The 26269-nt window shown below is 42.1% G+C and overlaps 1 protein-coding gene across 8 annotated transcripts in view; it reads left to right on the top strand.

Annotated features, from left to right (window-relative positions):
* LOC117263724 (BCL2/adenovirus E1B 19 kDa protein-interacting protein 2-like) overlaps positions 1 to 26269 on the top strand; it is a 45049-nt gene that overhangs the window by 4055 nt on the left and 14725 nt on the right. For 5 of the 8 annotated variants that reach the window (XM_078176066.1, XM_078176068.1, XM_078176065.1 and 2 more), the window contains 9 exons: positions 2533 to 2690; positions 2990 to 3124; positions 3207 to 3242; positions 3463 to 3525; positions 5459 to 5536; positions 5678 to 5839; positions 5936 to 6187; positions 12853 to 12955; positions 19855 to 19986. In XM_078176066.1, the coding sequence (XP_078032192.1) occupies positions 2533 to 2690; positions 2990 to 3124; positions 3207 to 3242; positions 3463 to 3525; positions 5459 to 5536; positions 5678 to 5839; positions 5936 to 6187; positions 12853 to 12955; positions 19855 to 19986 (1119 nt within the window). The remainder of the gene's footprint in view (positions 1 to 2532; positions 2691 to 2989; positions 3125 to 3206; positions 3243 to 3462; positions 3526 to 5458; positions 5537 to 5677; positions 5840 to 5935; positions 6188 to 12852; positions 12956 to 19854; positions 19987 to 26269) is intronic. The other 3 variants (XM_078176069.1, XM_078176071.1, XM_078176070.1) reach the window with 3 other exon arrangements.

The raw sequence follows: 26269 nt of genomic DNA, 5'->3' as shown, positions 1-26269 counted from the left end.
TATCACTGATACCTTACAATTATTAACATTATTACTAATACGTCCAGGGGCGAAAATCCCATTTCATAGTTGGGGGGGACAATAAACAGTAAAATTTTAGAGAATAATTCCAGGGGGGGACAAGGAAAAAAAGTTGTAGCCTGTCTTTTATACAACATCTTTTACCGCAATATGACGCTTTAATCTTCTCTCTATCTCTCCAACAGGCAGAGTGAGTGTCTATACTTATGAGAAATGGCTTAACAACAACATTTCCTGCAATTAAACTGGTAAACTGGTTTATAAACAGTGTGCTGTGAGATCTGCCGCTGCACACCTCACAACCGTGCGTAATAGTCACGCGTAATGACCGCTCCTTGTCCGTTCTGCACGTCTTTCATGTTTGTCTCACTGACAGGTGGAGAGCCTACAGACAGGTACCCATTAGCTACAAGCCACTCCGTCACAACCATGCGTAATAGTTGCACGTAATGACCGCTCCTCGTCCGTGACTGCACATCTTTCATGTTTGTCTGACTGACAGGTGGAGAGCCTACAGACAGGTACCCATTAGTTACGCTCCGTCACAACCGTGCGTAATAGTCGCGCGTAATGACCGCTCCTCGTCCGTGACTGCGCGTCTTTCATGTTTGTCTCACTGACAGGTGGAGAGCCTACAGAAAAGGTACCCATTAGCTACGCTCCATCACAACCGTGCGTAATAGTCGCACGTAATGACCGCTCCTCGTCCGTGACTGCACGTCTTTCATGTCTCACTGACAGGTGGAGAGCCTACAGACAGGTACCCATTAGCTACGAGCCGCTCCGCCACTGACTGCTCTTGTCCTGTCCTCTCCCTCTTCTTTCTCTCCTGTCCTCTCTGACTATCACTAAACTCTGAGCTTAATCATTAGCTTTTAGCTTAGCAGCACTCGTAATTGAGTAGGCTTTTGAACAATGCATGAGAAAGTTTATATTATCAGCCTGGGCCTGGGGCTTGTTGTAACAGTAAATGGGATGTGTTGTAACTTGTGTAAGTTAAACTGTGTCCACGTGAGTGAACATCTTACCCTGCGATGGCGATGTGGGCAGCGGTTCCAGCCACACGCTGCTACTGCTGCCAAGTAGCCCCGCCCATTGGAAAGAGTGTGGGATATACCACTACTAGGAATGGGAGGGGGGACTAAATCTTTTAAGATTTAAATAGCACATTATTGTGCGATTATAATGAGAACCGCTTACATTGTGCTTTTAATAAATACTTCTGCATTGTTCAAAAATTATTAATTGTGTCTCAAATTATTCTAGGGGGGACAGTTTTACTGAAGGGGGAGTCATGTCCCCCCTGTCCCCCCCGGGATTTCCGCCCCTGAATACGTCACAATTGTTACCATTATCACTAATACGTTACAATTATTGACATTATCATTTATACATCACAATTATTAGCATTATCACTAATATGTAACAATTATTAATATCATCACTAATACTTTACAATTATTGACACAATGCTACCAATACTTTCCAATTACTGACATTAATACGTTGCGATTATTAACATTATCACAAATACGTTAAGATTATTAGCATTATCACCAATACATTATGATTATTAACATTATCACTAATACATTGCAATTAATAACCTCACTACCTACCCAATACTTCATAATTATTGAAACTATCACTTATATGTTACGATTATCAACATTACTACCAATACAAATATTGACATTATCACTAATGTAGCGACTTCAAACAGCAAAGGAGTCGCTGAGGGACTGAGGTTGGGCCTGACTGTCTGACACTCTTAACAGAAGAATCCACTGAGATTTCGAAAATAAGTTTAACTTTTTATTAATGAAAAAAGATGATCAACTCATGATAAAGTGCACAAACTGATAATCAAAGTAACAAAAAAATATGGCAACCCAGCTCACCCCCCCTCTCTCTCCCACACAATGAGGAGTGAACAGGTGAATATATTAACTTCATATGCCTGCCCATAGATGTTACCCGCTATCCCCCTACGCAATATGACCACAAAATAAATTATATCATAACCAAAACAAACAAGACCAAAGAATAACAATCAATATCCTTTCCCCTTATTACGAATAGAAAAGACACACCTATTAATTAATTCCTGGCTCCTACAACTAATATGTTACGATTATTAACATTATTACTAATACCTTACAATTATTAACATTACTACCAATACTTTACAATTATTGATATTATCACTGATACTAACATTATCACTAATACGTTACAATTACTAACTTTATTTAAAGGAAAAGTTTTTGCAGCAGGAGCCATCAAGTGTTCTGTCAATCCACTAACTGTTTAATGAACTAATGGTTTCAGCTGCACTTGTTGTATAAACAGTTTGATTTCAGTAGAATGTAGCATGAAAAGGAAAAACAAATCTCAAGTACAAATACCTTATATTGGTACTTGTGTGCAGTACATGATGATAACTAATATCAGTGAAATCAAAATAATCAGTTAGGTCAGTTTACAGTCTGTAAATGTTTCTGTGTGCAGGTCATCTCTGGAAGACATCATAAGTAATACTACTGATACTACGACTACTGCAACTACTACTATTAGTGATACTACCACCACTGCTAATACTACTGCAGCTGCTAATGGTACTTTAACAACCACCATGAGTCCTGCTGCACCACCTGATGATCAGACAGGTACTGACCTGTGTCTACACACAGGAAATCATTCAGTTATTATTACAATCGTTTAATCTGTTAAACTGATTTTCTTTACTTTTATATCTATCTATCTATCTATCTATCCATATATAAGTAGTCTTTTTCCTATGGTATTTATATTATATTTGTATATTATATTTATATAAATAAAGAAATAATTATTATTATGTTATATGTTTTTTCTATTTGTCAGTTGTTTCCTGGAGCTAGGCACAAAATAATTTCACGACATGTTGAACTGTGTATGTGACAATCAGTCTGATCTTCCTCCACAGAAGATGAGGAGGATGAAGTGGAGGAGGTTGAGGACAAGGAAACTGGTGAACTGGTCAATGATGTCATGGCAGCAGCAGCAGGTGCTGAGTCAGCAGGTATGGAGAGCAAAGATGTTTCAACTGCAGACAAAGAGGGTAAGGAAGACAAGTCCATCTTCATCTCTTCTTTATGTGAAAGTCTGTCTGTCTCTCTTCATGACAACTGTTTGTCCTCCAGCAGGTGAGCCAGAGCAGCAGTCTCACCTCCACACAGGTAATTTTCTTAGCTCCTGAGCTGCAGCGCCCTTTGCTGCCCACAGGAAAACAACAACAACAACAACATCATCATCAATAATGATAATAATACGTTTTGGTAGTTTTAATGAGTTTTGATGAGAATGATACATACACACATATATCCAGGGCAGCTCCTTTTCCTCCTCCTCCTCTTCTTCTTCATCTTCTTCTTCTGATCTCTGACTTCCTGTCTTCAGGAGCTGTTGAAGACGAGTTTGTCACAGAACAGAAAGCATCCACGCCAACCGCAGACCGGCCAGGTATGGAGAAAGACCTTACTCCACAATGCTTCTGAAAACTTTACAGTTTGATTTCTGTTGAGTTTTAGTTATTTTACTGTCCATCATTAATCCTTTAACACCCACAGCCCTGGAGACGAAGTTTGTCTCGTATAATTTGCTCTAATTTAAAATTGTAATGGGGCAAATTTTGTACATTATGCTCTCTTTAAAATGCGTATTAATGATAATAATAATAACAAGATTTTAAAATAAAAATTAAATACAAAATATAAATAAATATGAAAATAAATTAAATAAAATAAATGAGTAAACTTTATGAAATACTTACAAAATATAATACAAAATATCTAGATAAAAACACAAAATAAACAATAAAACATAAAACATCAATTTAAAAAATAAGAATAAAGTATTCAAATAATCAAAAACAACAGCAAAACTAAAAATATGAGAGGAATTACATCTTTATGATTGAGTAAAAACTAAAATCTGCAAAAACAAAACCCAACAACAAATAAAATATTCATTAAAAAAACTAAAATAGAAATTCTTATTTCTGTGATACATCTAATAGTCTGAATATAATAAAAAAATAGAAAATCTTGAAGTACAAATGTGTATATATATATATATATATATATATATACACATTCTATTTTTTTTATTATATTCAGACTTTTCAATGTATCACTGAGGTTGCATTTATAAATGATCCATATTTGTATTGTTTTTAATGTTAATCTGAACCAGCTGGTTCCTGTTAAAAAGGACACACGCCCACAAACCATTTAACGCTGAGGACGGCTATGAGTTGAAACACGTCCGTTCGACTGCTGCTGTGCAATCCACTATATTAAAAAGTATTATACTTATTAGTGAGTGCTGTCGGGTTTTTCTGCTTTGCTGTAATTTTTTGGACTGGCACCCAATTACACTTTGAGTCTTTTGAGTCAGCACGCAAAGTTTGCTGAAGACTTATCTCTATACACAACAGTACTAGCCAGCCGGCCGTGACCTCCCCAAGATGGCGGCGACGTTGACACACAGTAGCCACAGGAATGAGTCATCTATGATTATATATATCTATGCTCCCAGCAGTCTGGCCTTGTCACAACCAACAAAGAAGAAAGTCCTGGGCCCTACTTAAGAAAGCAGGCTCAAGAAACCTCTCAGCCTGAGCTGAGGAACTCTGAGTTTCCGGTTCCAGAACAGCTGATCAGAATTAGCTCAATCAACTCTGAGTATGTTCAGCCACTTATTTCATCCCAACTGAATCGGAGATTGACTGCGAATGAAGACTTTGCATGTCTTGAAAAAAATAAAATAAAAATCTAATACGGCAGCTGCAGCTAAACAGTGTGAGGTGTGATGGGAAAAGACTGCAGAGGGTATTGATAGGTAACGTGAAGTGACGTTGTGTAATGTGATGCATTAATGTGGCTAATATACAGAAAATATAGAAACATTTTACAAACATTTTATCTTAACAGTGTGACCTATGATGGGATGTGAGTCTCATAATTGAGCCAATTGCACCGCAGAAATTTTTGAATATATGAAAAGTATTCAGAAATCATTCCATCATGTATCCACGTAGATTAATATCTTATTAACACTGACAAACCTGCGGTTCTGTGGAATTCCTCTTTGATGATCCTTTCTGATTTATGTCCAGGGAAACCACAAAAACAGGCAAAAGTCTTTTCAGAGCCAGAGACACTTTTCTTACGGCCTGACAAACTGTTGCCTCACTGATGTGTTCAGTGTCTCTGATGTTAGAAAGAAAACTGCCATTGCCAACGAATCAAAGGACAATGCATAAAATTTGCTCCAATGATAATGCAAATCCATGATGTGTAATATTTGATATATCTGGGTGGAACAGATTGTTAAGATAAATGATAAAGTGTGAGGTGAAAGACTGAATGTGTGACCTCAATTCCTGTCTCAGCTCCTCCCAGCAGTCTGGCCTTGTCACGACCAATGAAGAAGAAAGTCCTGGTGGCTCCAGCTCTCAGTTTGTCTTTAGGTAATAATATAATTGATAATAATAATAACAATAATAATAATAATGATAATAATGATAATTATTATTATTATTAATAATAATAATAATAATAATAATAATAATGATACATGCTAACTCCAGCCAACAATGCTAATTCTTTAGATCGCAGTGAGTCTACAATTTCAGACGACTTCTCCTCAGCCTTTCTCTCCCCTTCACTTGGAGACGATGATGACACGGGGCTGGACTTTGACCTGGATGCCATGGAAACGCCCTCTGACAGCGAATCACTGCCCTTCCCCATCTACGACCTGGACCTGGAAGGTGAGAGGTCAAAGGTCAGAACTGTTGAGGATGACCACCTGTTTATTTATTCCATCCCAAAGCACCTTTGATGACATCACATGGTTTGTGTTCCAGACGACCTGCGGCGTCTCGGCGTGGCATCCCGGCGTCGCAGAGCGCCCGGCTTCAGTCCCAGGTCCAGGTTCGACTCACAGACCGGTTCTGCACCGGGGATGGACCAGAGTGAACTGGGAGCTCTGGAACGGGAGGACATGGTGGACAGTCAAGGCACCAGGTGGCGCTGTTTCTCCACAGGTGTTCCTCCTCAGGAGAGCCGGGTAAACATGAGCATCCTGGAGCCATTCCTCAGGGTGCTGTCACACGGAGGTACGATGACTCAGCTTGGTTGCAGTTATCTCAGCTCCTGGCTACATGTAAATAGATATTTTTGAAAACTAATATTGTCTTCTACATTTTGGCCACTCGTCCACACAGAGTTTTGTGTCACTAAAATTTTTTGAAAAACCCTCTCTACAGTGCGGATTTTCGAAACCAGTGGTTCCCGACTGGTCCAGCAACAGGATCCAGATTCCTTCTTAGTCATTAGTTTGAGGTCCACAATACATTCAGCATCATACTTGTGTTTCGATATGTCATTGTATGGAGCTATATTGGGACCAAATGTTTTGTACTTGAAAAAATGAAATTTGAAACTGAAAATTCAAGTTTTGATCTTGAATTATCTTGAATTTTGAAGAATACATCAAGGTATTCAAAATAAAAATAAGTGTACAAAATGTTTTTTCAGGTTAAATATAATTATGATTCACTTTGGTAATTCTTTTGAATAAATTATTTATTTTTATTTTCACTTTCATATATTTAGATATTTGAGATCCTATTTCTTTCAGTTGCACGTTTTATCTTTTCAGATTTAGATCTTATTTTTTACAGTTTCAAATCTTTTTCACTTTCAGATCTTTCTTTTTCAGTTTCAGATCTTTTCTTTTCAGTTTCAGACTTTTGGCCCTGATCTAGCGTGGGGGCATCAACTGAGAGGGGTGTGGAATCATGACAGACAGCTGAACAAAAAGGCTAGGGACCTTCCCCTATCACGTTGCCTTCAGGGAACGTAGGAACTAAAACAATTCAACTCAACACTTTATGTAGGCTTCACCATGTGACTGGCAGTTAAAAAACTGATGTCAGTGACAAACTTCCATTTGCACGGTATGCACCAATATCCTGCACGGCCAAGTCTATTTTAATTTCCACTGTAAGGCTAGGCTTTGTCACTTTATTAAGTTTTAATAGGCTATTCTTAAGTACGTGGCCTACGTTTATCCAAATATCGCCTTTTTTGAAATTTACTCCGACATTTTTGGAGATGTGAGATGTGAAAGCTGTTTAAGACAGTACTGAGGACCAATTGCAGAAGCAGAGCGATAAATTATGCCAGACTGTGCACTTCAACAGCCATACTTGAAGTGGTGAAATTTCTGATTCTGAGCAGTGTCCGCTCGCAAAGATGGCGGTTCAGCAGGCCCACCTGCTGGAGCCAGCACACAGGTGAGAAATGTTCAAAATGAGAGTTGAGAGTATCATTGAGTTAGTTTTCTGTCTCTGTCAAGCTCTGTCGGTTAATCACTCACCCCACAGCAGTAACTAGATGCACTTCGAAATAAAAGCTCTATACTTTTTACAAACTTGACACTTGCGCGGTCACTTGCGATCCATTCTGAATGAACCTGCAACCCACTTTTGGACTGCGACCCACCAGTTGGGAACCACTGTTCTAAATATTAGTCACTGTGTATCTGTATGGATGTAAAACGGAGCCTTTGGGAAACAATGAGATGATCTCTTTAATTCTCACATGCCCATTGTTGCTTTGTGTAATAAGCATCCGCCAGAAACAACAACAACAATGGCGGACTCCTGAGGCCTGTACTACGAAGTGTGATTTGGAGTTAGCAAGGTAACTTATGGGTCAACACTGGGTTTTCAGTACTACACAGCTGGTTCTCTTTTTACCAAGATAAATCACTGTTCAACTGATGCTGAACAGCTATCCACGGCCCTATTTCAGAAAGCAGCATTAGTGAAAACTCTGAGTATGTTAAGCCTGAGATGAGGACAGGGCTGTTTCAAGACACTCTGGGGGCCCCAGGCAAGAGAAAATAGGAAATTATTAGTTTAACTTGATAGTTTTTTATTGGTAAATTCTAGTTTTTTAAATAGTTAATAGTTTATGTAGACAGGGCTGTTTCAAGACTCTCTGGGGGCCCCAGGCAAGAGGCACCTTGGAGGCTCCCCACCCCACCCTGCCTCTAGGGTGACCAGGTCCCAATAAACTAAATGTGGGACAAGGAGTAGGTTTGTGAGGGACAATGTGGGACACCCACCCCCAGCGCGAAGTTTAATCATCAGAGACTTGTCACGGTACCAAAACTGGGACCCACGTTACGATACCAGTGACAGTATCACAGTTCTGAGTAGTATCACGATACCACAGCAAAGATTAGGCAGATGTGCCTTTTGTCATTTATAAAAAGATAAATCACTTTTCTATAATACATCACTGATATTTCAATGGAATAAATTACTTATTGACTTATTCATACTTCAAAAACAGCATCAATAAGTGATTAACATAGGGGAGATCAAAATAAAATAAATAAATGAAATAAAAATCAACCAGCCACCCTCCTCCTCTGACAGTAAAGAACAGTCCCTTCATAAGTAAAGAACAGTCCCTTCATAAGTAATGAACAGTCCCTAAAGTGCGGTGAGGTTTGTGGACCGTTACCTGCCACAAAGAGAGAAATGTGAACAGCTCGTTTCTCCTCTGACACGGCACATACCTGTGTGCTGCCACGGCTCGGCTGTTCAGGTACTTCTGGACAGTCATGAAATCAACAAAGAGGAAATTATTGCACCTGGAGCCGGACTTCTCCATCACTGGTAAGCCCTTATCTTGCGCCGTATTTGACAGGAATACGGCGTCTGTGACCCCCGTTCAACATACAAGGATTGTGGGTTTAACCCGCAGGATTCGCCTTTCGTTTCTGCTGCTGGTTGAAATCTGTACTCGCACAGGGTGCTCCTGAATGATTTACTTTGCTTGCGCAAAACTATTTTTAGTCGCAAATGCGAGTAAAATTCTCGCACCGTAGAGCTCTGTGGAAAACAAATCACTGTAGCATATATAAACAAATCTAACCTACAAGTGAAAAGAAATAAATAATAACTTTCACTGCTTAAAGATACTCAATAGCTCAGCTAATACCTGAAATGTCACTGGATACCAGTCCCGCACAATGCAGGACGTCTGGTCACCCTACTTAGCCACTCACAAGCAGCAGCTAGTAGGGGGCCCCATTAGGGGGGATTCCAAAGTGTTGTCGTTGTTGCAGTGTCTATAGGGGTTCCATCATATTGTCATTGATATGGACCAATGTCAGCCGTGTCTGGGGGCCCCCTTCCAGCTCGGGGCCCTAGGCAATTGCCTAGTTTGCCTGTCCAATTGCGACGGCCCTGGATGAGGGAATCTCTGAGTTTTGTTTTTCACAAAGCCAGTTCAGTGTAACCCTGAGTCAGTTACTATGGCAACATGAAGCAGGTTTGCTTCATCTAAAAGGGGATTTATGGTTGTGCACGTAGCCTACGCACATCGCCTTCACCGTTGTGAGCATTTTTACTTCTGCGGTGGTGTGTCTGTGTCACTCTGCAGTTACACCTCCAAAACACTAGTCGATGGTAGAGGTTTCTGTGAAGTGCTGTTAAGTTTAGTTGATCCAAAACACACATTAAACACACATTAAACATGGCTTAACAGAGAATTTCAAACACAAGTACACAAATTGGCATCACTACAACTCGCAGCATTCACAGACAAACACTTGTGTTAATCTGGACACATTTTCCCCACAAATAAAACATGCTAACGTTATTAGAATAATCCTAGGGCATTTTACATTGTATAAATTAGCCTAGCAGCTAGTGATCTTTTCATCTTCTCATATAAAACCAGGGACAACAGCAACATCTAACAAAGGTAACATTAATGGCACACAGTTTGGCTCCATTACAACTACAAGGTTCACCAATAAAACAACTGTCTTATACTAAACACGTTTTCCAAACAAATACAAAATGCTAACATTATTAGCACAAGCCTTTGGCATTTTACATTGTATAAATTAGCCTAGCGACGAGCAGAGATTTCCTCTTCTCATACGAAACCTGGATAAATCCTGAAGTATAAATCCCTGAAGGATAAATCACACACAAGACTTAAAATGCTTTTTTAATGGAGGCTGTACTGTCTACACAATTTATTGTTTCTTATCTGTGAACTATAAGTAAATACAAGCTCCGTTTCCACTGAGGGAAATGGTGTCAGTATACAGTGACAGACAATAAGTCTGCATCACCGCAACGCATAGTTACAATTCTGGAGAGGTGCACGTTAGGCTACTGCGTAGGTTACGGCATAGGCAGCCTATGCCATGGATACGCCGTCAATTCAACGCAGAACTATAAAATACATGTTAGCCTGAGGCTGACTGCCTGTTGGGTGTGTGGCAGGAAAGAAGAGACCTGTCGTGTCCTTTTGTGAATTAAGTCGTGGACGTTGAAGTACAGTTTACTCAGAGACTGTTCCGTAAGGAGATGGTGATTAGACCCTGTTTGGATGTCTCTCTTTGAACTGTCTCTATGAAAGACACAATTTCACCTAACACCTCATTTGTCTAACAATCTGTTCCACCCAGATATATCAAATATTACACATCATGGATTTGCATTTTCATCTGAGCAAATTTTATGCATTGTCCTTTGTTTCTTTGGCAATGGCAGTTTTCTTTCTAACATCAGAGGCACTGAACACATCAGCAAGGCAACGGTTTATCGGGCCCGGGCCGTAAGAAAAGTGACCCTGGATCTGAAAAGACTTTTGCCCGTTTTTGTGGTTTTCCCTGGACATAAATCAGAAACGATTATTAAGGACAACTACTACAGGGCATCAGTGGCTTAGTGGATGGAGCGGGGGGCCCTTATATAGGAGCTGTACAGTTCCTGCTGCTGCAGCGGCCATGGGTTCATTAATCATTAAAGGCAATAAAAGCCCAAAAAATAATATTTAAAAAAAAGAGGAATTCCATAGAACTGCAGGTTTGTCAGTGTTAATAAGAAAAGAATCTATGTGGACACATAATGCAATGATTTATGAATACTTTTCATATATGTAAGGATTCCGCGGTGTGACTGGCTCATTTATGGGACTCAACATCCCATCATAGCTCCATCTGAGAATAAAGGAGATTACGTGAATCGGAAGTCATTTCACAGCAATTCAGCAATTCAGTTAACCTCAGCCTCATGTCGACAGAATGAAGAAAGTATAAGCAAAACTTTTACCAGTCTGTACAATATCTTTGTGTTTGGGCCCCATCAGATTACAGCTGAATAAGAGGATATAGCAAATTATATTAAAATATATGAACACTGAAAATCATGTTATCTGCACTCCATTGATGATGGCTTGTGGTGCTCACTGTGCACATGCTTCCCTCAGGCTGAACATACTCAGAGTTGATTGAACTAATTCTGATCAACTGTTCTGGAACCGAAAACTCTGCTTTCCTGCTTTCTGAAATAAGGCCTGGGGCTGGTATAAAGTGGATGAACAGATATATCCGGATTGATGACTTGGTAGGTCTTGTATCTTGTTCCCGCTTTAGATCTTAATTTTTTTGATCATCTCTCTACGGTCACTCTGAATATGATCTTGTATCTCCATTATCTCAGACAAGTATAAGCTCATGACTTGAATGTCTTTTATCGTCATTTCTAAATCATACCACAAGGGGTCATCTAGCATGCCCTGATGCAGCTTCATCTTGGTCAAAAACCTGGCTTGCTTTTCCCTCACTAAAGCTTGCACTGAAGGGAGTCCTGCCTCCCACAGGCAGGATAGAGAGGTGTAGTAGACCTTACCCCAAGTCAGGATTTCACCCCAGTCATGGAAAGAGACTCAACAGACTTTAAGGGCACTTTTAACCAAGCCTGACACCCTTACAAAATAGCTGAAGAGAAAGCAGCCTCTGACACAAAATGGGGCATCATAGTTGGTGGATAAAAAGACAATAAACAGTGCTTTGTCTTCTCTTTTACATGTAGGGCAAGCGAGGTTCGGGCATTTCCATCAGCAGTAAAGACCCTCCAATATTATCATCATTTCACCCTGACCATGTAACTGTAAAATGTTAAAACGTTGCTTTTGACGTGGAATTATTAACATTCCACTAAATCCATGAAGGTATACTTGAGATATGATGCAGGAGGGTATTAGAGCAAAGTATGAAACATTACTATTGCAATTTCTCCTAGGGTGAGCCCATTTTTGAGTTAGATTGACTGGACTATAGGTCAGTAGAATCATTTCATTGTTTCAGGGCTCTATTTCCACTGGCTTCTAACAAACACAGAGATTGTTTACACATTAAACACATGATTTTAAACAGGATTTTAACTTATGCAAAGTTTACTTTAGTCCGCAGTAATAGACCAACTTTTCAACAGATAAAAATATGTTTACAGCCTGGTACACAATTTGTTTTGGTCTCTGGAGCTAATTTCAACATAACTCACCTGCTTACATTTTATTAAGGTTCAAAGTTATGCATATTTAACAGCGGGCTGCTTTGAGGGACAGGCTGTCAACTAATAGTGTTAGCTTCCCAGTCAGATCTACCCTTCGCTCCTCCACAGCCCCACCCTCTTGCTCAAATATGGTCACTTCTGGCTCCAAAAAAACAAAATGGCAACAGCAAAAATGCCAAACTCAAGGCTTCAAAACGGCAGTCCACAATCTGAAGGGTGGCATCACAGTAGCAACCTTTGTTATTTTTACAGTCTGTGGTTCTAGTGTGGACGGAGACATTTTGTAAAACAAAGATTTTTTGTTTTTTTTAATGGAGGGGGAAAATATCTTTTTACGTGTAGACGAGACCTCAAACACTTGCTGTACCTTCTCTGTCGCCTCTCAGGTTACTATGGAGACGGTATGAATGACATCATCGTGTTTTCTTCCTGTTACCTGCCGCAGAATAGTCTGGAAAATTACCAGAATGTGATGGATAACCTGTTCAGGTAAAAGCAACACAAACTGCAGAATAAATGCAGACCACAGATACGTTACTTCTGTATGTTACATTATGTGGTGGACATGTTAAACTTACAATTCAATAACTCTGTGGTTAAACGTGGTTAAATTCAGGCACAAATTTGGGCATTCAGGCAAAATTTGGCTATGGTCAAGGAAACTATAATAAAAAAGGTCAAGACGTCAGTGACAGCATTCAAATTTTTCTGTAGAATTTGGTGTCAGTTCTTTTGAAGTCAACGGGGTGAGCACAGCAAATTGCACTATGACCTAATGATGGTCAACTCATGGCCCGCCGGCCAAATCTGCCCCCCTCAACCATATTCTAATTCTCAATGAAAATAAATTGATTCACACTAAGACTTTTTTGTAGTTTTAATGTAAGTAAGGTGCCAGAGTGCAGAAAAAGCATCAAAATGGAGCTTCTTTATCCCAAAAAGTGGAGAAGATCCCTACACTTCAGATTGACGGTCGGCCATTGGTCAATGTCGGACCATCAGCGAGCGTCTGATGCTCTAGTTTTTGTGGTGTGTCCTACAAAGTTGGTGCTAGTCAGCCTTTGTCGGCTTTTCAGCATGTTGAATCGGCGTTGGAGACAGCAGAGCCTGGCCGCAAGAGAAGTCTTGTGCTGACTCGAATGCTTCAAAGCTTCAATTGTTGCCATGGTAACTGATGTCAAAATCAGTATTCAGATGCTTTGTCAGTTAAATATACATATATATATATATGTATGTATGTATGTATGTATATATATATGCATTACCCTAAAAATCGCATTAATAAAGAAGGGGTTATACAACATTATTCATTAGACATCAACATTAATTATTATTATTATTTTTAGTTATTCTCAGACAAGGACATCTAACCTAAAGTGATAGTTTTGTGTCTCCAGTCAGTCACCAGCACTCCAGCACCAATGAAACTGGAACAGTTTGACCACATAACTATACATTCACACCAAAAGCTGCCAGAGCTGCAAAATAGCAGCGCCGCTGGTAAAATATTTGTGGCAGCGAAAGCAACTCATGTCACTCGTGACGTCAAATTTTGAACGTTTGATTATGCTTCTTTATTTATTTTATAAAGCAAGTTACTGGCTGGAGCACAGAAATGTGACTTCGTGCATTTGCCTGAGTACAGAAACTTTCATGTTTGGACAATGAAAAGAGAATAAAAAGTCTAAATAGGTCTGACATTAAACATTAAACACACACTGCCTGTGTTGCGTTCAGGCGTTGTCATGTAAATAACAAATTCCAGCACTTGAATAGGCTGTAGCACAACACAGCAGCATGTAAAGTGGGCCGAACCTGAACCGAATATGAGCAAAATTTTTTGATTTGTTATCCTTATCCTATCCAAGTGTAGTAAATTTGCCAAGATGGCACATAATAAAACAATATTCGCTTGTAGAAACAAATCTCACAAGACATATTTGCTATGCTTACATGGACACAAATATTCGGAATGAAGGGTTGATCAGAATAAAAATGCTTCATGTAAACACGTCAACTGGAAGATTTGGATCTGTTTCGGCTCATTCGGAAAGAAATTGTGTTCTGATCGAGAGGAGTGGTTTATGCCGAACCTTATTCTGAACAGCGTCCATGTACACACTTGTTCAGATCGTGGCTTCTGTTTGGGGTAAAATTAACCTCACTGCGCATTTCCGCCTTTGCATTGTTTTGTGGCAAGCCGTGAACTGGTCTGTTCCCAATACAACTTTCTTGCTCGAAACTTTAAGAGAGCTGAGAATTGTTGAACGACTTCACGGTCGAAAGGCTAGAAACACCGAGTTATATAAACAAGTTCATGAAAAGCTGGAGGAAGTCGAAATCCACCAAACCATCGACCAAATTAAAAATCGCTGGAAAAGCTTGAAAGCTAGCTATTACAAAGCTAAAAGCCAGAACGGGAAAAGTGGTTCCGACCCCACCAGTTTTCAATTCTACGTTCTGATGGATGAACTGATGGGAGATCAGCCGTTGTCGAACATGTCTGGCAGCAGTGTGGATATTGGTTTAGAGGAGGAGAATAGTAGGAGAGAGAACTGATGTTTTTGTTTGCTTAAAGGGATACTTGGAGTAGACAGGGTTAAAACAGAGCAGTTACGTTAAGGAGAAGAACTGTCAGAAACTAGGCTGGAGGTGAATGTATGAAAAAATTATTTTCTATTACAGGTTAATAAAAGAATTATCAAGCTGCCACAGCTGACTGAGCAGCAATAGAACATATTATACAGTTGCAATCTACCTCCACTGTTGTGTGAAAGTCGGTGTATTTACACAAAGTCTACAGACTGTTCTCTTTTTCTATGTGCATTACAAAATAGTGAAGCTCTGCGGACACATGTTCTGTTTTGCACTAACTGCACAAATGTTAAGTTTGCAGTTTTTCTTATGTACCTCAGAAAATTTTTTTTTTTTTGCACTGCACTAGCACTTAAGAGTGCCAACAAGGGACACTTTATTTTACAAGAATGTATGGAGGTGTTTGGTCCATTAAAGAGCTCTAAAGTACTCTTGTATTTTTGCAGTTTTTAAAATGTGATATTCTGTTAATCCAATAAATACTATGCTTAACTGCATATAAAAGGGCTTTGAGAACAAACTCAAAATTATATTACAAGTATCTTCTCAGTGCTTCATAAACATGTGACAAACCTGACAGACGAAATCTTACTATATTATGATGAAAACTCTGTCTGTGTGTGGGTGTGTCTGTTCCACGTTTTTCTCCTCACTGACTTGGTCAATCCATGTGAAATTTGGCACAGTGGTAGAGGGTCATGGGAGGATGCGAACGAAGCAATATTACATCAATTGGCCAAAGAAGGGCCTAAGAACCCATAACTTGCGGTTATATAGATTTTCCGCCATTTTGAATTTTTTGAAAAACATTTAAATCGATCTCTTCCTAGGAAGTTTGACCGATCTGCATGAAACTCGGTGAACATAATCTAGGGACCAGTATCTAAAGTTACCTCTTTCTAAAACTGAGCTTCTATAAGGCAATGAATATTGCGGAGGGCGTGGCTCATCACATAAAGGTGTATAACATCTCAAGGGTTTCACCGATCAACACGCAACTTTGTAGGCATATGACCACACATAATCTGAGGGGACCCCTCCATTATTGACCCTATCAAACAAAATGGGGGCGCTAGAGAGCTAATTTCTCATCTAGGCCTAACCGCCATGTCGATTTTTACTAAACTTGGTAGATATGTAGAACAGGATGCCTCAAGGTGACTGGAGAAATTTAACTCTAATTGGCAACTGGGTGGCGCTATAACAACAGAAAAATGCTTAAAAATGCCTAAAATGCAACCGATCGCTGTGGCTCCCCATGTGGCCGAATGGTTTGTTTTTTTTTCTAATTTTTGGTATGACTAAGTGTGGTATGCTGTACATAATCGCGGAAACTGTCAGTGTGTTATTCTGTCAGTCAGTCAGTCATTCTACCAGTGCGGCCCACTTTTAAGTCAATACAACATATAAACATTTTAACTATCTGCCTTTCAACGTGCTACCTCAACTACTAATGTACAGTTTTAGCCCACTAACTATCCCACTATTGGCAATGGTACCACTGTACTTTCAATAAAGCAATCATACTATCAAATTCACAAAAACTCTGTCTGAATACATTGCTCTTCTTAATGGGTTCAGTTGACTATTTAATCTGCAATTTCTTATGACCTGTATCCCAAATACACACCATGTGAAACTGTACGTGGGCAACTGTGCACTCAATGGGTATGGACTAGTAATCTACTACCCTGTAAAATTAGGACAATCAGGACTGCTCTGATACAAATGCATCAAAATTTAAAATCAACAATAGAATAGCTTTAGTTGATCACTTATTAAAGGTGCTGTAAGTTTTAATGGTATAGAATTAGTGTTAATTAGCTCCACATTGTGCACTCAACACTACAGGTGCATCTAAAAAAATTAGAATATCGTGGAAAAAGTTCAATGTTTTTTGTAAGATATTTTAGAAAGTAAAAAATAAAATTATGTTAATATTTCCAAGGTGTCTGAAAATATTTACATATTTATTTTTCACTGCCTGAAATAACTGACCAAAAAATATTGAACTCTTTCACAATATTCTCATTTATTGCAATGTGCCATTAGTGTTTGGTCAGTAATTTGAGTTTCTCTTATGAATACTCTAAACAGAAAACACTTGTTTTTACTAGTCGTTGCCCTGTACAGGGTGGGAACTGGGTGGCCATATATGCTGTCAACGCCTCTTTTGCACGGTTTCCACCAGTACTGCACTGAAGATTCACTGGCTGGTTAGGCTGAGGGCAGTTGTTTGCACAGTCACAAGCCTCTTCCAACCAGCTGCTATTGCCATAATCCCTCTCCCTCTGGCAGAAGTTGTGGAGTGCGCAACAGGTGGCAATCATGGTTGGTGCAAAACTGAAATGAAAGTCACTTCTTTTTAGAAGAACTCTCCACCTCGACTTTAGCAACCAGAAGGTCATCTCTACCCCCACCCTGACTGAGCTGAGGTAAACATTAAAGGACTCCTGTTGAGGAGTCAGACGGGGAGAGTTGGGGTATCCTTTAATGAGCCAGTCAAGAAGGGGATAGGCTGGGTCACCAACGATTAGGAGATTGATATCCTTTCCTTCAGTGTTCCTCACACACTATAAAAAAGAGGACATGTAATTATTTAGAGTTCAACTTTTTATTTGTATAAAGGCATTTACACTATTCATTCATTCATTCATTCATCTTCTAACCGCTTCATCCTCTTGAGGGTCACGGGGGGGCTGGAGCCTATCCCAGCTGACATCGGGCGAGAGGCAGGGTACACCCTGGACAGGTCGCCAGACTATCGCTGACACATAGAGACAAACAACCATTCACGCTCACATTCACACCTACAGACAATTTAGAGTTATCAATTAACCTAGTCCCCAATCTGCATGTCTTTGGACTGTGGGAGGAAGCCGGAGTGCCCGGAGAAAACCCACGCTGACACGGGCAGAACATGCACTATGCACTAGAGAACTCCGTGCCGCCACATCTACACTATTGTGATTCCATATTTTTTTCACTTCATACTTAAGCTCAAATGAAACAAGACAAATAAGGGTTTACACAAGCACAGAGATTTATTGAAATATAGTTAATATACACATTGCAAGAAAGTATCTCCACTTCACAAGCTGAAAATACAATATTTACTAGCTACTAGTCACCTCGTCTGGGGCTATATATCTCTCCATCAAAGTGCATAACTTCATGAAAGACAGTCGTGTCATGCGTAAGTTTTGCTTCCACTCCTGATTGATGAACTCCGTGAGTACCACCCGCTCCCACCAGTCTTTACGTCTAACCTTCATCCACTGCCTTCTGGTCTTTGGTGGAGGAGGGGGCAGCAGCACTAAACTTGGAGGCAGCACAAAACTTGGAGGGATGTTCATTTCCTCCCGCTCTCTCCTTCTGTAACGCAGGAGCAGTATGCATTGCTGAGCCCTAGCTTGATCACGGAGAACAATAGAAACAAAAGTACAGCTTTAAGAACCTGGCGCAGGTCCATTCTGAGTGCTGAGTTTTAAGTGCAGGGAAAAGCCATGGATGTATAAAGAGAACAGGGAAAAGGGAAAAAGGGAAAAGCGCGAAAGAGTTAAGTGGAGCAGCATCAGCGTTTGTTTACAGCACAGACGGAAGTACAACTTCTTCTATGGTTATTTTAGGGAAATTAGACAACTCTGCGCATGTCAAAATGCTGCTATTCTGAATAAAGCTTGGTGCATGTATACGCATGTCATGATCAGATTATTTGATTTAGCGTCCATATAAACAATGGATTCTGAATTTCCAATCCCTCAAGTTTTTAATCTGATTAAGAAATTTTGCACATGTAAACATAGCTAGTGTGTATTAAGGGTTATTATGTCCACCTCATCAGAAATTGGGGGCTGCTGAGAGGAATATTGGATTTCTCTGTAACGCTAACTTTTTAGCGCATTAGCCAACGTTAGCTTCGATAGCAAAACAATCTTGTAGAAACCATTGGCATAGTCCTGTGACATCATTTATCCACTGAGTGAGAGCATATGGGTCGGCCAGTCTGGTCCTGTTGGTCAGTGTTTACTTATTCAAGTAACACTCACGGTCCCGGAGAGTGAGTGACATGGTGCATTGGTAAATTCAGTCTGACACTACACTAAAATGAGAGCTCTGTTGGTCGAAGAAATGGAGCGTTATATTTCTACATAAATTAATGAACATTTAAGTTAATCACACATTCACTCTGCTGCTCCTTCTTACCAGACAGAGAGCCCAGAGTGTGCTCTGCTGCTCTGAGAATGCAGTGCTCTGGATAAATAAACGGTACATTCAGACAGCGCTCTGAATTTGCAAACTGTCCAGTTTGTGTCAGCGTGCACTCCGACACTCAGAATACATATTTCCGAACGCACCCTATTCAGAGAGACTCATATCATCTTCCTCCATTGTCTAAAACAAGCCAACAGAACTTGCTGGCTAACGCTAGCTAATATCTGTAGAGAACTGTTTTGCCTCCAGCTAAGCCCCGCCCACCAAAGGCAATTTGGGGGGCACTATTCCAGCTGGATAAACAGTGATGCTTTGATGAAAAAAACAGCTAGTTTTGTTGGTGTGCAGCTGAGCAGGTGTCTCTCCTCGGTGTCACACCATCCACCATTCCCTCCAAAAAGTCAGCTCATACACTTTGTCACTTCAGAAACACTGATACATGTATGAAATGTACAAATGTAACATATCTGTGGTTTTCTTGGCGTGAATGAAAAATTCAGAGGATCATCAAAGTGATACGGGTTCATCCTGAGGGGAACTATGAACCAGAACTCACATGTCAGTCTGTCTGTCTGCAGGTATGTGGTGGGAACTCTGGATCTGATGGTTGCAGAAAACTATGTGATTGTGTATCTTTGTGCCGGAGGGCAGAAAGACAAACTGCCAGGAATCAGCTGGCTGAGGGAGTGTTACACCACCATCAACAGGAGGTACAGCCCACTTTCTTTCTTTCTTTCTTTCTTTCTTTCTTTCTTTCTTTCTTCCCTAAAACAGTGTGATCAGGGTGAGTGCGTAGTGATGGGTGGGGACTCAACTTCACATTAGACAGGACAGGAACCTCATTTACATTCATCCACTTCCTTATCACAGGTCATCTCAGAATCAGCTGTAGTAGATGTGTGGAGGGTCAAACATCCCCAGGACAGGCAGTTTACATGGATTAAGGTGTCAGACGGTAGGATGAGTGCAGCCAGGTTGGATAGGGTTTATATATCACAGAGTTTCACTAACAGACTTTCTAACAGCTACATTTACCCTGTGCGTTTCACTGACCATCACTTACTCACCTTAGATGTCCATGTCTCACCGACCAGTAAAAGCAGCTCATACTGGCATTTTAACATCAGGCTGCTTCAGGACAACAATTTCTGTCAGAAGTTTGAGACATTCTGGGGACTTTGGAGGGAAAAGAAGGGGGGCCTGCCTCCTGTCGCCATGCAGTCCTCTCACCTCTGCAAAAAAAAGGGAGATTTGGCCCTTCTTAAGAACTGGAGACCATTGCCTTTGCTGTGTGTGGACTATAAACTCCTCTCCAAAGTGCTTTCAAACAAGCTGAACAACTTTATTAATTCACAGGGTCCAGTCATATTGTGTACTGGACAGATCCATCATGGTCAATCTCCTCCTCACGAGGGACTTATTTGATGTCTGCAAACTGTACAATATTGATGTTGGGGTCATTTCATTAGACTGAGAAAAAGCTTTTCAGACAGGCATTAGGCATAGGTGTCCTGTCTCTGGATTGCTGTACTCTTTAGCCATTGAACCACTGTTAAGCAGGTTGAGATTTAGGCTGTCAGGTGTTATGCTACCAGGTTTGCTACAGCGCCCCTCATTGGTTGTAATCTCCCTATGTGGATGACATTAATGTTTCTGTGGGAGACCAGAGGAATGTGGCTCTCCTGGTTGGCAGTTTAGAGTTATATGAGAGGGCATCTTCAGCAAAGGTAATCTGGGGGAAGAGTGAGGGTTTGCTGGTTGGGTAGTGGACAGATAGGGGGATTCCTCAAGTACCAGGAAATCTCAGCTGGGTTTGGCAGGGCATGAAGGTATTGGGGATTTTTCTGGTAACTGAGGAGTTTCAGAGGCAGAACTGGGAGGGTGCTGTAGAGAGAGTGTGTGCCACGCTGTCTAAATGGAAATGCCTGCTGCCGCAGCTTTCCTTCAGGGGCTGGGTCTTGAACTTGGTTACCTTGACCCTTTGGCACAGACTTATAGTCCTGCCTCCACCAAGAGGCCTGATCGAAGAGGTTCAGAGGGCGGTTTTGGACTTTTTCTGGTCAGGGCAGCACTGGTTGCGTTTGTTGGTGCTATACCTGACGGTGCAGGAGGGAGGACAGGGCCTTGTGGACATTACATCTCATATTGCAGCCTTCAGACTGCAGACTCCTCAAAAACTGTTGTACAGCCTCGGCCTGCCTTGGATGGACACTGCCTGTCTGCTGCTGAGGAGAGCTGAATGCATAGGACTGGACAAACACCTCTTCCTGTTCCAGAACCAGTCCATAGACTTGACTGGTCTGACACCTTTTCACCAGTCTGTTTTACAGGCATGGCAGGTCTTCTCATTCCACCGAAAGGCTGTGGCTCTTTGAGGAGCCCCTCTTTGGAACCAGTTACATCTCCTCTCAGGTCCTGTCATCTGTTAGCCTGAGATCCAGACTGAGAGAGGAGTGCCATAGCCACCGACAGATATCTGGTGCATCTTGATCCTGGTACAGGGAACAGTTGTCCTTTCTGTCTGTTTAGACAGCTACAGGACTGGTTTCAGGGTTTAGGGGAACATTTGTCATTTCCACTTTCCAGTTACGGTCTGCAGCATGCAGCAAAGAAAAGAGCCACACATATATTGATGCGTCAAGATGGTGCCCCCAGTGCGGACACCTGTTACAGCGGCTCCTGCTCACCGCTGAGCTTTTTTCAATTTCTTTTTTATTTAACTTTCTTATTTGGAGTTTTTTTCAGTTAGCTAGCTAGCACTTATGTTGTGTTTTGTTATGGAGACGAAGATCGCCGTCTTTATAGCGGTCTTTCTCCCATTTTGATATGGATATGATCGTGTGCAGCGATCCGGCGCCCAGCCGTGCCTCCATTGTTTACACCCAGGACCAGCTGGGAGCGCTGCGTCACACTGCGGTGTGGCCCGAGGAGAGGCATGACATTCCCGGCTAGCTGCGGAGAAGGAGATGGGGATGTCGTGCCGGAGTGCAGCGCCGACAACGGAGGAGACGGTACAAACCTGTCCTCCCGTCCATCGAACGTAAGATCGCTCCCCAAAGAGATGGACGAGCTGTCGGCGCTGACTCACCATCAGAGGGAGTACCAGCAGAGCAGCGTGCTGGTGTTTACCGAGACATGGCTGAACATGGAAGTACCGGACACGATCGCCGCGCTGGACAGATTCCAGCTCATCAGACACAACAGGACAGCAGACAGCTGTAAGAGGAAAGGAGGGGGGCTGGCTGTGTTTGTGAATGATAGATGGTGTAACTCTGGGCACATCACTATCAAGAAACACCATTGCTGCAGGGACATTGAGCTGCTGGCTGTTGGCATGAGACTGTATTATCTACCCAGGGAGTCTTCTCATGTCATTGTGGTAGCAGTGTATGTCCCCCCATCTGCAAAGGCTGAGTCTGCTTGTTACATTCTCCACTCTGTTAAAAGTAGGCTGCAGACATAGCACCCTCAGGCCCTCCTTCTGATCTCTGGGGACTTCAACCACGCCTGTCCATCCACCACCCTGCCCACCTTCACCCAGTATGTTTCCTGCCACACCAGAGACAATAAAACACTGGATTTATTTTATGCCAACACCAAGGAGGCATACCACTCAACCCCCCTGCCCCCCAGCTGATCACAACCTGGTTCATTTTCTGCCTGTCTACAAACCTCTACAAGCCTCTGAGGAGGCCCTGAAAGACTGCTTCGAGGCCACTGTGTGGGAGGTACTCAGTGATTCCCATGGGGAGGACATTGACAGTATGACATCATGCATTACGGACTACATAAACTTCTGTGTGGAAAGCACCGTACACACCAGGACTGTACGCTGCTTCTCCAACACCAAACCCTGGATTACTCAAGAGTTAAAAGCTCTCCTGTAGGAGAAGCAGAGAGCTTTTAACTCTGGGAATAAGGAGGAGCTGAAGGCCGTGCAGAAGGAGCTACGGAGAAACATCAGGCGGGGAAAGGAAGGATATAAAAAGAAGATGGAGGCACAGCTGCAGCAGAGCAACGTCAGCGGAGTCTGGAGAGGTCTGAAAACCATCTAAGGACACAAACAACCAGACTCCCAGGCCAGAGGCGACCAGAAGTGGGGGAATGATCTGAATCTGTTCTTCAATAGATTTGATCAGTCTGCCCCTCCCCTGGCCCAGACATCACGGCTGCAACCCCCCTCATCCTAACCTTCACCTTCCCCCCCACCTACACTCCTGGCACACTGCTTCGACACCTCCCCCACCCCTCACCTCACCTCATCACCTCCACCCCCCAGCACACAGGCCCCCTGCTCCAGCTTGTCCTTCACTACCTGTCAGGTGAGAGATCAGCTGAGGAAGATAAAGACGAGGAAGGCTGCGGGTCCAGACGGCATCAGCTCCAGGCTCCTGAAGTCCTGCGCAGACCAACTGTGCGGGATAGTTGAAACCATCTTCAACCTGAGCCTGAGGCTGGGGAGAGTACCACAGCTGTGGAAGACATCCTGCGTGGTACCTGTGCCCAAGACTCCGCACCTCAAGGACTTCAGCAGCTTCAGACCGGTGGCATTAACATCGCACCTCATGAAGACTCTGGAGCGCCTGGTCCTGTCTCGTCTCCGTCCCGCAGTAGGCCCTTCAATGGACCTGTTGCAGTTTGCCTACCAGCCTGGCATTGGGGTGGACGCCGCCATCATCTTCCTCCTGCATAGAGCTCTTTCTCACCTGGAGAAGCCCGGAAGCTCTGTGAGAATCATGTTCTTTGAATTCTCCAGCGCTTTCAACACCATACAGCCTGCGCTTCTGAGGGACAAATTGGAGCACGTAGGGGTGGTTAATCACCTCACATCCTGGATCCTGGACTACCTCACGGACCGGCCGCAGTATGTCAGGACCCAGGATTGTGTATCGGACTTGGTTGTCTGCAGTACGGGGGCCCCGCAGGGTTCCTCTTCACCCTCTACACTGCAGACTTTTCATACCACACCCCCATCTGTCATCTGCAGAAGTTCTCTGACGAGTCTGCCATAGTCGGCCTCATCACAGATGGGGACGACAGGGAGTACAGAGAACTGAACCAGGACTTTGTCGACTAGTGCCTGAGGAACCACCTTCAGATCAACGTGGGGAAAACCAAAGAGCTGGTGGTGGATTTCCGTAGTCGCAGACTCCTCCCCCAACACCGGTGAACATCCAGGGAAAGGACATTGAGATGGTGACATCTTATAAGTACCTGGGTGTTCATCTTAACAATAAACTGGACTGGACTAATCACATAACAGCACTGTACAAGAAAGGCCAAAGCAGTCTCTACCTGCTGAGGCGGCTCAGGTCTTTTGGAGTGCAGGGGGCGCTCCTGAAGACCTTCTTTGACACTGTGGTGGCATCAGCCATCTTTTACGGAGTAATCTGCTGGGGCAGCAGCGTCTCGGCTGCAGATAGGAAGAGACTGGACAAGCTGATCAAGAAGGCCAGCTCTGTCCTGGGATGCTCTCTGGACTCTGTGCAGGTGTTGGGAGAAAGGAGGATGACAGCCAAGCTGTCATCTCTGAGGACTAATGACTCCCATCCTCTGCAGGAGGAGAGAAAAGCTCTGGAGAGCTCCTTCAGCGATAGACTGATTCACCCAAAGTGTGTGAAGGAACGCTATCGCAGGTCCTTCCTGCCTGCTGCTGTCAGGCTACATAACCAGCACTGCTCACAGTAGACTGGACCATGGACACTTTATTGACACTATGGACACTTTATGGACACCACAGCTGTCTGCTGTTTTTGCACATACAATCACTTGCACCTTATCCACTGGTCATTTTCATTCACTGCTGCTCATTATTATCCACTTCCTATTATTATTATTATTATTATTATTATTATTATTATTGTTATTTATCGCCGTCTCTTGTATTTTTGTACTTATTTGCATGCCTAGTTATTTAAGTTTTTTAAGTTTAAATTTGAAATCTTTAATCTGACTTTTTTCTCATTGACTGCTGTAACACTGGAATTTTTCAATTATGGGATCAATAAAGGTGTATCTTATCTTATCTTATTCATTAATTACCTTTCAGGATTGGCCAAGCTAGCTGGAAACAAAGAACAACTGTGTGAGGGGTCAGGGGTCACAGGATGTAGTCAGGATGTTAAAGGGGATGCTGGCAGCTCGGTTCAGGGTGGATTTTTTGTTTTTACGGCCTGATGGATGCTTTTATCAACATTTGGGGGATGCAGGAGGTGTTTTGTTCTGTGCGGGAGAACTCCTTGGTTGTCAACTTCTGATACAGTCCTGATGTGGTTTTGCTGGTGTTCTGGTGTTTTTCTGTATTTTTTGCTACTGTAGTTTTTTTAAAGTCTATTTTGTAGTTCCCATAAAATGGCTGTGTAAGCAGGAGTAAGAAAATCAAATCTTCCTTCTTTTCTTTCTTTGTCTTTCTTCCCTTCCATCCATCTTTTCTTTCATTCTTTCATTCCTTTCTTTCATTCCATCCTTCCTTTTTTCTATCCTTTCTTCCATCCTTTCTTTCTTCCTTTATTTTCTTCCCTTCTTCCCTCCTTCCATCCTTCCTTCCTTCCTTCCTTCCTTTCTTTCTTTCTTTCTTTCTTTCTTTCCATCCTTCCTTTTTTCCTTTTTTTTCTTGTTTTGGGGCGGCAGTAGCTCAGTCCATAGGGACTTGGGTTGGGAACCGGAGGGTCGCCTGCTCAAGTCCCCGTCCGGACCAAAATATGGAGCGTGGACTGGTGGCTGGAGAGGTGCCAGTTCACCTTCTGGGCACTGCCGAGGTGCCCCTGAGCAATGCACCGAACCCCCCAACCGCTCGGAGCGCCTGTCATGGGCGGCCCACTCTGACATCTCTCCACTTAGTGCATGTATAGGTCCAGTTTGTGCATGTGTGTGTTCGGACCTGTGTGTAATTGACAACAGAGTAAAAAACTGAATTTCCCTCGGGGATTAATAAAGTATATAAAATTAAAATTAAAATTTTTTTCCTTCCATCCTTCCTTCCATCCTTTCTTT

Source organism: Epinephelus lanceolatus, chromosome 16 (assembly GCF_041903045.1).
Source record: "Epinephelus lanceolatus isolate andai-2023 chromosome 16, ASM4190304v1, whole genome shotgun sequence".
Classification (NCBI taxonomy): domain Eukaryota; kingdom Metazoa; phylum Chordata; class Actinopteri; order Perciformes; family Serranidae; genus Epinephelus; species Epinephelus lanceolatus.
The sequence above is the reverse complement of the archived record's forward strand: the minus strand, read 5'-3'. Positions and strand labels throughout refer to the sequence as shown.